General features: G+C 33.9%; 1 protein-coding gene and 1 pseudogene across 1 annotated transcript; one reads left to right on the forward strand and one right to left on the reverse strand.

Moving 5' to 3' along the window:
- Positions 1 to 1,224: 1,224 nt before the first annotated feature.
- On the forward strand, positions 1,225 to 7,932 carry LOC114738832 (lipase-like PAD4). The gene is made up of 4 exons (XM_028926889.1): positions 1,225 to 1,349; positions 1,468 to 1,792; positions 6,192 to 6,917; positions 7,034 to 7,932. Exons 1-4 carry the CDS (start codon positions 1,330 to 1,332, stop codon positions 7,850 to 7,852), a joined length of 1,890 nt encoding a protein of 629 aa, XP_028782722.1. The 5' UTR covers positions 1,225 to 1,329; the 3' UTR covers positions 7,853 to 7,932.
- A 1,386-nt stretch (positions 7,933 to 9,318) lies between these two features.
- On the reverse strand, positions 9,319 to 13,736 carry LOC114738829 (amino-acid permease BAT1 homolog; annotated as a pseudogene).
- Between the last annotated feature and the right edge of the window lie 1,245 nt (positions 13,737 to 14,981).

Raw genomic sequence — 14,981 nt, forward strand, 5'->3', positions numbered from 1 at the left:
ATAATATACTCCTCTCGTTAAAATTTTCATAATGTTTAATTTTACTGTTTATTTATTATTGTGTTGACTTTGTTCTTATGAGGTATGCTGTATATTAAATAGAAATAAAGTTAAAAAATTATTAAATTTTAAATGAGAACTAATAAAGTTTAAATTTTTTATTGGTCCATGTGAAACATATTAGAAGTGATTTATAAATAAGAGTAGAGTATATGACATTTGTTGTTTTTAACAATAACATGGTATTTTAAAATTTTCATAACAAAAAAATACTGATGTTGAATGATTATGTTTATTTTTGGCTTTGATCTATTGTCCTAGTTTGGCAGCACAGAATTACACCAAATAACCTGCATTTAATATGCTAAAGCTCTCCTTGTGCATGTTATAACAGAATATTCCATATATCAATTGACCTAGATTTTAATATTGTTAAATGTAAGAGTTATTAGTGTCTTTCACTTGATACACTGCATTACTGGTATATTACATTTATTCAGATAAATTTGTATAATAAATGGATTAATGCTTTAGGAAAATAAATACTTTTTAAAGATGAAAAATGAATGCCATGTCTTTGTTTTTAAAAAAGTGACATTGCTAGGGAATAATTATTAATGAGACAATACATTGTGCGTTGTACGAAGAAGAAAAAGCTTTCCTTTCATCATTTCAACTTTATTTCTCCCTCAATAACTATCAACCATTAGTCTATCATGGTGCCGAAGGTGGAAACTAGTTAGGGACTTAAATTTAAGTTTAAATGTAAAATTTTAATCAAGTTTATTTATGATATGTATTATTTTTTAAAACTAACTTATTTGATGTACAAACTAATATATAATCTAATACTTACATGAAAATATTTTATTTTAGAAAGGTTATCTCATATTTATTAGAATTAAATAAGTTATTTAATTTTTTTAATCTACTTAAATTAATTAAGTATTTCTTATGTTAAGGACCTAAAAATAAAAAAATGGAAAAAAAAACAAAAAGAAGCAAATGCATGCGCCAAAAAAAAGTTAAGATAGTTACTAAAGTGGTGGAATAAATTCTACAAATCCCCACCATATCAAGAACAAGATTTCAAGAATTATATTATTGACCCTCAAGTCTTTGGTTAAATCATCATTAGTTTTTTGGCCAAATTAAACTGTGATAAACAAAGTTAGGCACTTAATTGTATTCTCTACGTATCCATAGCCCTTCTTTAGCACGACTTATTCAACGTTCTCATTGCTCACTTCATTTCATTCAAAGCTTCCTATTCTCTTTCCTTTGCCTTCCCTTCCCTTCCCTTCCTCTCTGTCAAAGACTCCTTTGGACATGGACACCGAAACTTCACCGTAAGTACTCACTCTTCTCCTACATGACTTGTTCCTCCTTACTCAGTAACTAGGAAATTTCTATCAAAGAATCAGCTATTTCTCATTCAGTTTAGTTTAATTTTCTCTCTTCTTCTAGATTTGAGTCGAGCGACATGCTCGCCGCATTCCTGCTCTCCACGCCATTGATACCGGAATCATGGAGATTGTGCAGCTTGGCCAACACCGCCGCGTCTGGAAGTTTTCTGACGGAGCAAATCGGGGATGCCGTGTACCTTGCCTTTTCCGGCATCCAAATGGCCGGCGGTTCGGGGCCGAGCTGGGGACAGTTGGTGCCCTTGGTTAGCGTCGGCGACGTCACTCTGTTTTCGTCGCATCCGAGCAAGGAAGGCGAGGACAGCGTCATGGTGCACAAGGGGATGCTCAATCTCTTCTGGTCAATCTTCAAGCAGTTTCAAAATCAGGTGCGTATCGCTCTCCGCCTCAATCTCAATCAGACTTCCATAAATCACTGAATCATAAACTCCATCGTGAGCTTGATTTGCATCACTGAATTTGGTTATCTCGCGCGCGTATGCGCACATAAGTTTGTTTTGATACGAATTGCTCGATCATTTCTGTTTCTGTTAAGGCGATCAGACCAAGAGAGCACCGCCTTGCTATTTTCATCAATTACGGTAATTAGATTCTTCGGTAGCGTGGCTTATCTGATCGTGCAATGATCAGATTGTTCGAGAAAACGGAAAAGAAAAATCTGAATAGGAAAGAATACCCGTAACTTTTTATAAAAATAAATAAGGAAAAATTAACTGTTTGTTGTTTCAAATTTTAACTAATTCAAGTAAAATTCGGGGTGACTCAGTCTACTAACTTTTAACTCGGTTGAAATTTAGAATCTCACTCTCTTCAACTACTTTTTAAAGTTATGGTTTTAATTTTTTGTGAGAAATTCTTCCTCGGACTCTTTCCCTCTCTGTTTTGGTCTGGTCTTAGACGCTCGCCTTCCTCCGATTTTTTAAAAGCTTTTTCTGAGTGAAGAATATACCGGCAAGGGGCTTGGCCCATTTTTTTAATCTTCTGACTTCTAGGGTGTTTGAATATCCTGAAAAGTGTTTCCGAGAAAGACTTTTTTACAAATCGAGATAAATTTATTTACCTCATAAACTGTAAAATCACTTCTGAAATCATGATTTGGTTTCTATCGAAACATCTTCTTCTAGGAATAACGTCCCAACTTTGGACAGGTCTTGAATCATTGCTTTGGTGTTTTTTATTATTTTATTATAAGGACTAGTTTAACATTTAATTTATTTTGTTTCTTATGTTAATTTATTTTTTTCAAGTAGTCGTTGTATATGATAAAAGTTCTATTAAATGGTAGTTTTAATTAATATATATGATTAGTAAGATATTCTAAAAAAGATAATATATATTTATTTTAAATAGTTAACTTAATAAATTTTATTAATTTACTTAAATTAGTCTATTCTTATAGTAGTATTAAGCATCCAAGGTAGTATATTACGCTATCTTAATCCGACGAGTTTTTTTGGGGTCTTTTTAGATACATTTTACAGTGGTCAGATCAAGCCCATGTACCCTATCTTCGACCCCCTCTTTACTTGATGATGTCTCTTCTATTTCGCCAACTTAGAACACCAATGAAATGGGGGTAGTTCCTCGCGGCCGACTTCTGGTCAGGAAGCTTGTGTTCAAAGAGTAAAAATCGGTGAAGCCCCCTCACTGGTTTCTTCTTCATTCAGAAAATTTGTTTAAAAAGTTTTCTCTGATCTGTGTGAAGCATGTTAAAAATAACTTACAAATAATACTAAGAATATCTAATTTAATTTCAAATAAATAAACAAATCATGTAACACGATAGGCGCATTCAATGCATAGGAGTCACCCTGTCACTCCTGACTCCACATAATTTACCAAATTAGTTAGTGGTTCATACAAGAAGAAAATTTAAATTGAAACAAAACAAAATGCTAAGAATATGAAAAATAAAAATAAAAATAAAAATTTAAATTTAAATTTAAATTTAAATTTAAATTTAAATTTAAATTGAAAGTTATTAAGCATCCGAGTGTGATCTAACAATGTTGAAGGAAGAGTTACAACAAAGATATTTGTTTGTTATCTTTTAAACTAAATTTGTAACTCCTCTCTAAATATCGTTACATCACAATCTAATGGCTAATATTTCTCAATAGATGCTAAATTCCAATTTTTGTGCCGTGTTTATATTGGGGTATGAGATTGTTGATAAAGCAATATTGTCATTTTCTTTGTCGTTTGCATAATTATATGATAAAGATAGGTGGAATTATGGGCTATTGCTAATTACTAATACTAATGGTGATAGAACCATCCCAGAAGATGTCAGGTAGGAAAGTTAAACCTCTGATGCGCCATTTGCCCCACTCACCGGGGTAGTGCCTTTCACTTTCCAACAAATTTCTCAGTGTGTACGTGTTTTGTGTGTTAGTGCCAGTGAAAGTGATATATCCAAAACAAAAAGAGGGGGGAAAAAAGCTGGTCTGGAATAAAATGATTATTCCAACAAATCGTTCTTATCGAAATGAAAGCCAAGCACTAACGACTTACAGTACAGAGTGTATAGCTCTAGTTTAACTTTTAATTTAATTGTAAATATAAGACTATGATTCATTTTATCTTTTATATGTTTTTAAGGTAATTCTTAAAGTAATTGTATATGTTAAATGTCTAATCAAATGACAGTTAATTATCAATGTTATTTTAGAAGAGATAACATTTATTTATTACAAATAACTAATTTAATTAATTTTTTTAAATTTATTTAAATTAGTCAATTAGTCAGTATTAACCATCCGGAGCTCCGCGTGTAAACTTGCATCCTTAGATATTAAAATAATATAAAATCACATTACTGATTATATTTTTCGGCCAAGTTTGTGAAGACCTGAAGGAATGACTTTGAATGGCGGTTGAGACGTCAACCCAAAAGTATCTTTTACACACTTGTTCATTGGAAATATAGGGATGTGTTCTTATGATATCGAAACTAGAAGAAGCAAAGATGACTAATTCTTGCAAAACCCACCACACAACAACCTCATCTCTTTTCTCCGGTCTCATATATGGACACAAGACTCTGGCCCATATATATATATATATATATATATATATATATATACTCCTCCGGTCCTTATTATAAGACTCAATTTGACTTTTTATTTGGTCCTAATTATAAGACCCAATCCATTTTGTCTCTTATATTTATGCATTTTTTTTCCAAGATAATCCTTCTAATAATGATAATTTTAGCCAATATACTTAATTAGCAAGGATATTTTAGGAATGACAACACTTATTTATTATAAATAACCAACTTAACTTACTTCCTTAATCTCCTCAAATAAGTCAATTGGGTCTTATAATTAGGACCGGAGGAGTATATATATATATATATGGACACAAGACCATCACTTTCGGTCAATGGCCACCTACCATTCTTCCTTTATTAGTGCCTAAAACTTGCTACCCATACCACGAAAGGGTCTAATTTTCCAATTAGAAACTATAGATCAAACTTTTACTTCATCATTCTCTCTGCTTGCATCATCAAAGAGATAATGCTCTAAATAATTGATAAAGGCAAGCATCTTTCCCCCCCCCCCCCCCCAAAAGAACAAGGCAAGCATCAATTTTCAACTGTTCTTGGTCAATAAAATTGAAATTAAAGCATCCATGGTGCATCATCAAATTACTTTTATATTCCTTTTTTATTAAAGGCTTGATACTTTTTCCTCATGTTCAATAACTTTAAGAAAAAATTATAAAAAGGTCCCAAGAAAGAAATTTAATTACTAAAAAGTTCCAATCACAAGTGACTAACCCGAACCTGTTGTTATTTTCTATTCTGTAACTTGTTTTTTAAGGTAATTAAATCTCTTCCTTAGGATCTGATTGTAATTTTGCGTAACTTCTGTTTTATGTATTTTTTTGATGGACAAGTGAGGTTAGTTTATTTTTAGTACTTACTCTCTCATAGTTCATTTCTTCCAATATTAGTTTTTTATTTAGCAATTTCTTACACCCCTATGTATTGTCCAAGAGACCCTCCATCAAATCCAAAACAAAATGAATAATTTAATATTAATATAAATAATGGCAAAACATTAATATTAATATGAATTATAACTCTTTAGAGAGCTATATTATTTTTTTTTCGGTGAAATAAAGAGAGCTATATTATTTACAAGCTATGAACTTGATTTAATTTTCACGTTCTGTACATATTGGTCCCGCCTAACAGTGAAAATATGTTGATAATGATTCATACGAGTGGAAACTACTCGAATGATGTTCTAGTGATTTGTCAGTTAAATTCCAGTTTAGCATACAATAGTACCCGTTGTTTAGACTTAGCCACCTTGTTAAAGTGATTTGATTTATCGGGTCAAATAAGGAGGCTTTTGACTTGCTTGTTCTCCCTTACACGTTCTTCGCTGTTCAATGTTTTGGGAGCAAGCCTCAAATGATTGAGCTGTGAGAAGAGGAAAAAGCCGTGCCCCATTCGCCAATCTCATGACCTGAAATGAGACCTTAATTTCAGACGCTTCATGATCAACTTTCCAAATTCAAAGCGGTCTTCGATTCAAAAACAAACAACTTGAATGAAAGGAAGAAAGAACGTCGTATACTAACTTTGCCGGGACTAAGATTTTTTGACCTGAACAGGCAAATCTACTGTAACTCATAAATTATATTATCAACTTTACTACTACTATTTCATATAGGTTCATTTGTGTGAACTGTTCCTGAATCTCTCTGCTCTGAATTCACATTCCTAACTGTTGAAATCATCCTTTTCAGATGATGGCAATCATGGGGAATCCCAATACCAAGTCAATCATCATCACTGGTCACTCTCTTGGAGGAGCCATCGCCTCTCTTTGTACTATTTGGCTTTTGTCTTACCTCCAATCCATCTCCTCCTCCATGTCAGTCTTATGCATAACCTATGGTTCCCCACTACTGGGTAACGAGTCTCTTTCCAAAGCCATTCTCAAAGAAAGATGGGGTGGCAACTTCTGTCACGTGGTATCAAAGCATGACATTATGCCTAGGCTGCTTTTTGCTCCTATAATCCCTCTCACTACTCAGATATATTCCCTGCTTCAGTTTTGGCAATTCTGCATGACTTCTCCTCACTTGGGCAACTTTGGGGCTCAAATCTCTGACCAAGAAAAAGCTGATATTTTCACATTTGTAATGGCTTACTTGGACAATGCAGCATCACAAGATGGAGAAAGGACTTTGCCAGTCTTGTTTCACCCGTTTGGAAGCTACTTTTTTGTTTCTGACGAAGGAGCAGTGTGTGTGGATGGAACAGCCACAGTCATAAAGATGATGCATCTGATGTTGGCAACAAGTTCCCCAGCTTCTTGTATCAAGGACCACTTGAAGTATGGAGATTATGTAAATAAACTGTCTCAGCAATCGTTGAACCAGAGAAACTCCATGCAGGTGAATGTCCCTGACTCAAGCTATGAAGCAGGGCTAGAATTGGCCCTTCAATCCTCTGGAATTACAAGCCGGGTAAATACAGATTGTATCTTCATTTTGTTTTCACCCATATCAGATAAACATGATTCATTGATTCTAATAGAAGAAGGTGATTTTACTTAGCAAATTACGTTTCATGGAACCTGCAGGATCCAGCTGCTTCACCTTTCAGGCAATGCCTAAGTTCGGCCAGAAGAAAGGGTCGTACACCAACTCTGAATGCTGCTAACTTAGCTGTTACATTGTCCAAGTTTGTACCATACAGGGCTGAAATAGAGTGGTACAAAGCATGGTGTGATAAGTCAGATGATGAACTGGGGTACTACGACTCCTTCAAGCGAAGGGGCTCCACAACCGCAAAAAGAGATATGAAAGTCAACATGAACCGTCACAAACTAGCCAGGTTCTGGAACAACGTCATTGAAATGTTGGAAAACAATGAACTGCCTCGTGATTTTAACAAGCGAGCAAAATGGGTCAATGCCTCTCACTCCTACCAGCTCCTGGTAGAGCCATTGGATATTGCAGAGTATTACGGGAAGGAGAAGCACAAAACAAACGGCCATTACCTAGAGCGTGGAAGAGATAGGAGATACAAGATCTTTGATAGGTGGTGGATGGAAAAAGAGGCTACCATGGAAGAAACTAAAGAGAGGACAAAATTTGCGGGCTTGACTCAAGACTCGTGCTTTTGGGCAAAGGTTGAAGAAGCAAGGGACTGGTTGAGTAGAGTGAGAAGCGAACGGGACGTGAACAAACAGGTTTTGTTGTGGCAGAATATAGAGAAGTTTGAGAAGTATGCAGTGGAACTTATTGAAAGTAAGGCTGTATCCGAGGACGTTCTAGCAAAGAACTCAAGTTACAGTTTATGGGTAGAGGAATTAAGAGAGGTGAGGGAGTTGAATTCAAAGGTTCGGACATTTCCTAATACTTTTACTCGCTTTCTGGACGGAGAAGTCGTTCCTTAATTTGTCACGTGGAATTTGTAATTTTAGTTATGCGTATGATAGAACTGCTTGCTCTAATTCAAGGCTTTTATTTCATGACTTATCACTAATCTATTTCTCGTAGAATTTTTTTCCGAGGTATTTGTGCTGAGATTTTCGTAAAATCAAAATTTGTTGAGCAATTAATAACTCAATCATATAACATTAACTTCAATGATTAATGATTCAATCATATAATATTAAATTCAAAATTTTTTATTAAAAAAATGATCCTCAATATTAAAATTACAGCTTAAGATTTCTCTTTAAATTATATATGAAAAAAGTTTGAAAAAAAATTCCAGCAAAAGAACCTTAAAATTAGTATTTTTTAAGTAAATCCAAATTGAAAATTCGAAATTTAAGAAAAATGACAAAAATGTCCCTTTATTAACAAGTTTTGATTGTAAAATAACAAATTTCAATTTGGGATTAACAACACATTTTTTCTTGATACATAACATGTGAATCATGATAAAAATTCATCTAAGAATAATAAGTACTGATTGTGAAATTACAAGTCTCGATTTGAGATTAACAACAAGTTTTTTAATGAGATTAGCAAATGGGCATTTTTGTCATTTTTTCAATTTTAAAATTACAATTTAAGATTACTCTATTCTCTATCATTTTGAAGTATTAGGTGCTTGAATTGAAAAATACTAATTTTAAGGTTTTTTTTGTGAAATTTTTTCAAAAAGTTTTGAAGTAGATTTGCTTAAAAACTTAAACAAGCCAAATTAATTATTACAAATATATACCTACATAAGTATGATACATATAACTAACTATATCATGTTTGCACTTATATTAAAATTTACGATGAACATGCCAATATATTTTAGTTAAGTAGATTTTTTTATTGAAAATAATCAATACTTGCATTCCACCTTAAAATTTTTATCAATATTTTTCTAAAGAACAATTGCAAATTCATTCACACATTCATATTTATATTCTTCCCACATATGTATAACCTTTCTCTCTCTGAGAGGTGCTTGGTGCTACTGTCACGTATGCCACCGGCAATTTCTATTGATAGTGGTGTAAATGAGGATTACAAAATTGACCTTACAAATTATAAGTCAGAAACAGAGATGGTGACAGGAAAGTACTGCCTCCGTTCCATATTATAAGAGACATTTGATGCTTATGGCATGTTCCTATATATAAGAGACACTTACAAGTTGTCTCTACTTTTTTGTGTTGATTTACTATTTTACTCATATTTATTATCTCCAACTTACACTCTCTCTCCCTCTCACTTCTCTTTCTTTTAATAATTTAATTGTTCTCTCTCATGTTCTCTCTCCTTATTAATGAGGGCATTTTTGGAAAAAAATTATACTTTTTATATATTAATTGTTCTTAACTAATTTTAACTGTTTTTTTGATCAATATACTTTGGTTATTTGTCTCTTATAATAAGGAACGGAGGGAGTATTAATGAAGAGCATATAATTAATCGCGACAAGAAAGAGAGTGTGTGTGTGTGTGTGTGTTAATGAAGAGCTTATAATTAAAGTATATTCCATCAGCTAACCTTGATAGACTTGTTCAGAAGAATTATTAGACCTTACCATTCTGAACATCAATATTCCTAACAGGTCCCTTGAACCATTTTCTTGCATCCAACAGCCACCAAAGCAATATTAGACCCAAACCCACCCCTAAAGCAACAGGTGCATAGTTGAAAGTTTCCCATGTAACAGGATACAAAGTGGGCAAGAGGAAAACAGAACAAGTGTAACAAATCCACAGAAATGCTGTTAAGCAAATTGGTCTTCTTGCTCTGCCTAAGTAAAATGGCCCTGGCTTGAAGTTCTTCTCAGACATAACCATTCTTGAGAGTATTGGAACTGCATACCCACCAGCCCAACCCATCCTACAGTACATATTGAAGTTATGGCAGTAAAGACTACATTCACTTTCAGAATTGGGATTCCCAGAAGAATGCAGATTGCTGCACAGAGCCACACGGCGTTCGCCGGAACTTTGTTCTTTGGGTGTAGCTTTCTCCATAGATTTGAAAATGGAACACCCTTGTCTCTTGACAGAGCATAAACCTGAAAAGAAGAAAAATTGAAGTAATTATTGTGAAAACCTGAGATCTCACTTTTCCCCTGAATCTAATTACAGATAGGAGAGGATAATGCACATAATTACATACCACTCTGGCTGCACTAGTGGTGATTGAAAGCCCACCAAAGAAGAATGAGCCCCATATGACAAATAGTAAAATGATTGCTCCTGTGGAATTGCCATATCTTCCATGAAATGCATCATACAGTATTTGTGCTGGCACAAATGCTCCTGCTGTCTCGTTGGTTGGATCATAAAGATAACCAAAATCCTGAAGAGTTTGGTAACAACTAATGTTACTATTGTGTGTTTCCCATTTAGATTGAAGCTAACCTTTGGTATATCAAGTTTTATAGAATTGGAACAATAAACTTTTTGGTTAATGTAGTCTAAAACTGTGATCGAACTAATGATTTATTGATCTTTCAGCAGAGTAAAATAGTCTAATCTAGTTTTCATCGTGTGGTTATTATATTTATTTCATATTCTAAAGGTGTTTAGTCTACTGATATGAAAATGTCATAGACCACTAATACGTTTACCTGAATGCTAAACATGAGGGCCAAAATATAGGCCCATCCAAACACACAAATGATCCCAATGCTGCCCAGAATTGCAATAGGTCCATTCTTATCTGCTCCTTTGGTTTCTTCAGTAAGGTGTGCTGCAGCATCATATCCATATAGAGAATACTGACTCACCAGGAATGACATAATCACTGCATAAGGCTTGCTTGATACTCCTGTTGATTCTGATCCCACTTCAAAATGTGTGAACACATAAGAAGCAGATTTCCTAGTTAGTGCCACCATTGGCAACATTATGACTATCACTGTCCCACCTATCACCTGCCACAGAATATGTGCTTTTCTTATCCTATCTTCTCATCTTTGAAGTTGTATGACACAAAAATAAGCCTCAATTTTTTGTCAGATGACAGAACTACATACATATGAATGCTTTAAACTTGGAGACCTTATCTCTTTCAAAGAAAATTGAGAGAGAATAGAATATGAGTAGGTCCTACATATCAGTATGGGCTTTGCTCCTACATATCTGGTTAGTGGAAGAGTATAGTACCTGCCACCATATTGAAATGATGTCGATCAAGGCAATAACTTTTAATGCAAATGTGTTCAGAGCTGCCCATATAACAGTGAGGCCAATGTACATACACAAGAAAAGCCATTTTGGAGCGAAGTAACCTCCACCTTTGTTTGTGCCTGTGCAAAGTAGGATTATACTCTGCAAGGTTTGTGATCCTGCATATGCCTTTTCAATTTTCCTCCATATGAATTAAAAGAGTTAATATATAAACAAGAAGCAAGACTCCTGTCCAGAAATTTCATCAAAAGGCAAAAAACTAAAGAATACCTGAGTTCCAATCCCAGCAATAAGCCCTATGGTTTCAAGCCAAGCACAGCACCATGAGGCAAATGGTCCCCATTTGGGTCCTGCTAAATGTGCAGCCCAGAAGTACAGCGAACCAGTTGTCTATTTCGTGGAAATGAACGTGAAAGTTAGTTCAATGAATAAATTCTTAAGCTGTTCTAGTTCGTCAAAGATCAAGCGATAAATTCATTCATGAATCAAGAGTATGTAAATTGTAACATGTTTGAGAAAAATGGATGCATATAACGCATTTGGAGAAAGGTAGCATAGAGAGAAAAATGTTTCTTCAAACAAACTTGGGTTTATTTAGTAATGAGCAAGATATATTTTACTTGTTGAAATAACGTTGATTCAGTTCAGGATTTATACCAGACACATATTGATCTGGTGTCTTTTTCACAGTTAAATGATGATCAACTCGTGACCACCGCAAAGTCTACCTCTCATAAACCAAACTTAAGTATTAGTTTAATATTTAAAGTGGTTACAGAAAGAAGAGAACAATTGAAGATTCAATACAGGAAGGTCCACTTTGTGAGAAGACACAAACCGGGAAGGAAGAACATATTTCAGCCATGGCGATTCCAACGAACCAGGTGAAGAAAGAAACCACGATCCAGCCCCAAACAAGAGTTGCAGGGCCTGCATATTGCAGGCTAGAACCATAGAGAGGAGTGATTCCAGTGAAAAGGGTCACCGTTGAGAACGATATTGCCAGAGTTTTGAACATAGTCTGCACAAACAAACAAACAAAAGATACAGACTATAACTCATTTCCCAGAAATCGAACAACAGGAAGATGAAGATGATACCATTTCACGTCTGAGTTCTTGCTTATAACCAAGCTCGTTGAGTCTCTTCTCTCCTGAATCCATTGTAGCTCCTCCACTCATCTTCTCCTTGTTTCCACTCTCTGAAGCCAGACTCTGTGTTCGGCACTTAAGCAAGCGGATCACAAGTCTGGTTATGTGGGATCTTTTGGGATTTGGATATGTAAGAAGTAGGACAAAGTCTACACTTCTCAATCAAAAAGCATAATTTTATACTCCTCCGGTCCTAAATGTAAGACCCTTATATTAGTGTGTATAAGGGTCTTATATTTAGAACCGGAGGAGTATGTGAAAGGTTTCAAAGAAGGTGCCAATTTTAAATCGTGACATGACGGCACTTTAAGGTGGTTTCAGATGTGCTCTTTGCTGCCCTTTCTAATCTAGCAATTCTGGCATTATATTATATATATGTATGCATATGCTGCGAGAGAGACTTTTCTTGGTTGTTTGCAAGTGGAGATTTCCACATGTTTGACTGTTATTAGTTGACCAAATAAAGGAGGGGCCCTTTTAAAATTGGATTAATTATTGAATTTACCTGGACATTGATTGAAAGTTCATTAGTTTAATTTTAGTTTAGACATGGTTACGCCTATCATGATTAAATTTATATATTTTTATATAAAAAGATAATATGTAAAGATGAAAAAAATAGTTTAATCAATACTTAATGGATTTTTTTCCTAATTTCGTTGATTTCCGATAATTTTATTCATTCTTTCTTTTTTTAATCATCGAACAACCATAAATATGTCATTCAATATGTTATGTAACTCAATATCTCATCATATAATGCGTGCTAAGAAACTAGAGAAGGAATTTACCTTCATATTAAATATGACACCTCTTCATTTTTAAATTTATAATTTTTTTACGGAAGTATATATGGCAAATAGCAAGGGGTTTTCATAATTCCATAAGAAAGTTTTAACAATGCATATGATTATAATGAATATTATATTCAAACAATATTTATAAATTTTCTATATCATTATATCAAGTTCTTAAATCGCACCTAATTATTAGTACTATTTTTAAGATATTTTTACTAAATTATAAACTCATATGAAAGAAAAAGGACATGTTAATAACATATGTTTGGTTGAAAAACTCAACATAATACACATAAAAAAATTTCAAACAAATATTGTTCTATTCTATAGAACAACGTAGATTTGTTAATAACTAATTTAATTAATTTTTTTAATATTTTTAAATTAATTAGTCTAGTTCTGATTTTTTTTTTTAAAAAAAGAACTGTTTGTGAAGCGTCACATACTCACATCACAGCATAGAGCTCGAGCTTCCTCTTGCGTTAGACTGTTGTCACTTCATGCTTTTCCGAGATTCATATGATTTGCGATACAGAAGAAGCATGAATATTGCAGGGCAGAAGCTGCTCCGTCAACGAGCTGAAGCAACTTCTCAGAGCCATTTCTTAGGAGCAATGCTTGAAAGATCAAAGATGGGGAGGATGCAATAGTAGTGGTTAAAGTGGTATTTGCGATATCTTGTGAGGGCGATTTCGGCAATTCGATCGAACCTTTGTGGCGGATAGGCATGTTTGGTAGCAAATTTATTCAACAGGAATAGGAAAAGACGAGGGAGCAAATTTTAACTGAATTAAAAGTTGAAAGACTGATTTTTAATCAAATTAAAAATTTAAAACTGTGTTGTATTGAGTTATACTTAAAAGATGGGTTAAAATTTAAAAGGCCAAAAAAATTAATTTTTTCAAAAATAATAATATAAGTAATGAATATTGTGTAGGCGCAGTATATATCTACTTTAATTTCAGATAAATAAACAAATCACGCAACACAATAGGCCCATTCCATGCATAGTAGTCACCCTCTTACTCCTGACTCCACATAATTTACCAAATTAGTTAGTGGTCCATACGAAACGAAAATTTAAATTGAACCACAACAAAATGCTAAGAATATGAAAAAATAGAAATATTTTAACATTATTTTACTTTAGAAGTGTATTCGAAATTCATCGCAGCCAAACATATAGAAATCATAAACCGGGACCAAATTGTAATTGGAGAAAATTAGTACATGCATGCATATATCTATGAGAACGAATATTCTATTAATATCAGTATTGCATCGTAGTTAACTCTATTTTTCCCCAAAAAAGAAAGGTCTTGTTCCTGTGAGCGATTATTTTTCCTTTTTAGATGTAATTTTTGTGGGATTTGGATCTTCTCAATTGAGCCTCAATTGGAAGTTATTAAGCATCCGAGTGTGATCTAACAATGCTGAAGGAAGAGTTACAACAAAGATGTTTGTTTATTATCTTTTAAACTAAATTTGTAACTCCTCTCTAAATATCGTTACATCACAATCTAATGGCTAGTATTTCTCAATAGATGCTAAATTCCAATTTTTGTGCCGTGTTTTATATTGGGGTATGAGATTGTTGATAAAGCAATATTGTCATTTTCTTTGTCGTTTGCATAATTATATGATAAAGATAGGTGGAATTATGGGCTATTGCCAATTACTAATACTAATGGTGATAGAACCATCCCAGAAGATGTCAGGTAGGAAAGTTAAACCTCTGATGCGCCATTTGCCCCACTCACCGGGGTACCTTTCACTTTCCAACAAATTTCTCAGTGTGTACGTGTTTTGTGTGTTAGTGCCAGTGAAAGTGATATATCCAAAACAAGAAGGAAGGGGGGGGGGGAGAGCTGGTCTGGAATAAAATGATTATTCCAACAGATCGATCTTATCGAAATGAAAGCCAAGCACTAACGACTTAACAGTACAGAGTACACAACCCCTTTTATAAGAGGT

The sequence above is a fragment of the Neltuma alba genome, unplaced genomic scaffold, assembly GCF_004799145.2.
Source record: "Neltuma alba isolate B1F8T4 unplaced genomic scaffold, ASM479914v2 tig00013694_pilon, whole genome shotgun sequence".
NCBI classification, from domain to species: Eukaryota; Viridiplantae; Streptophyta; class Magnoliopsida; order Fabales; family Fabaceae; genus Neltuma; species Neltuma alba.

Bases quoted from the DNA above. Each gene is read 5' to 3' on its own strand.
- LOC114738832 (XM_028926889.1), top strand. From the start codon at position 1,330: ATGGACACCGAAACTTCACC. The intron at 1,350-1,467 runs GTAAGTACTCAC...CTCTTCTTCTAG, and splicing joins ATGGACACCGAAACTTCACC to ATTTGAGTCGAGCGACATGC. The intron at 1,793-6,191 runs GTGCGTATCGCT...CATCCTTTTCAG, and splicing joins TCAAGCAGTTTCAAAATCAG to ATGATGGCAATCATGGGGAA.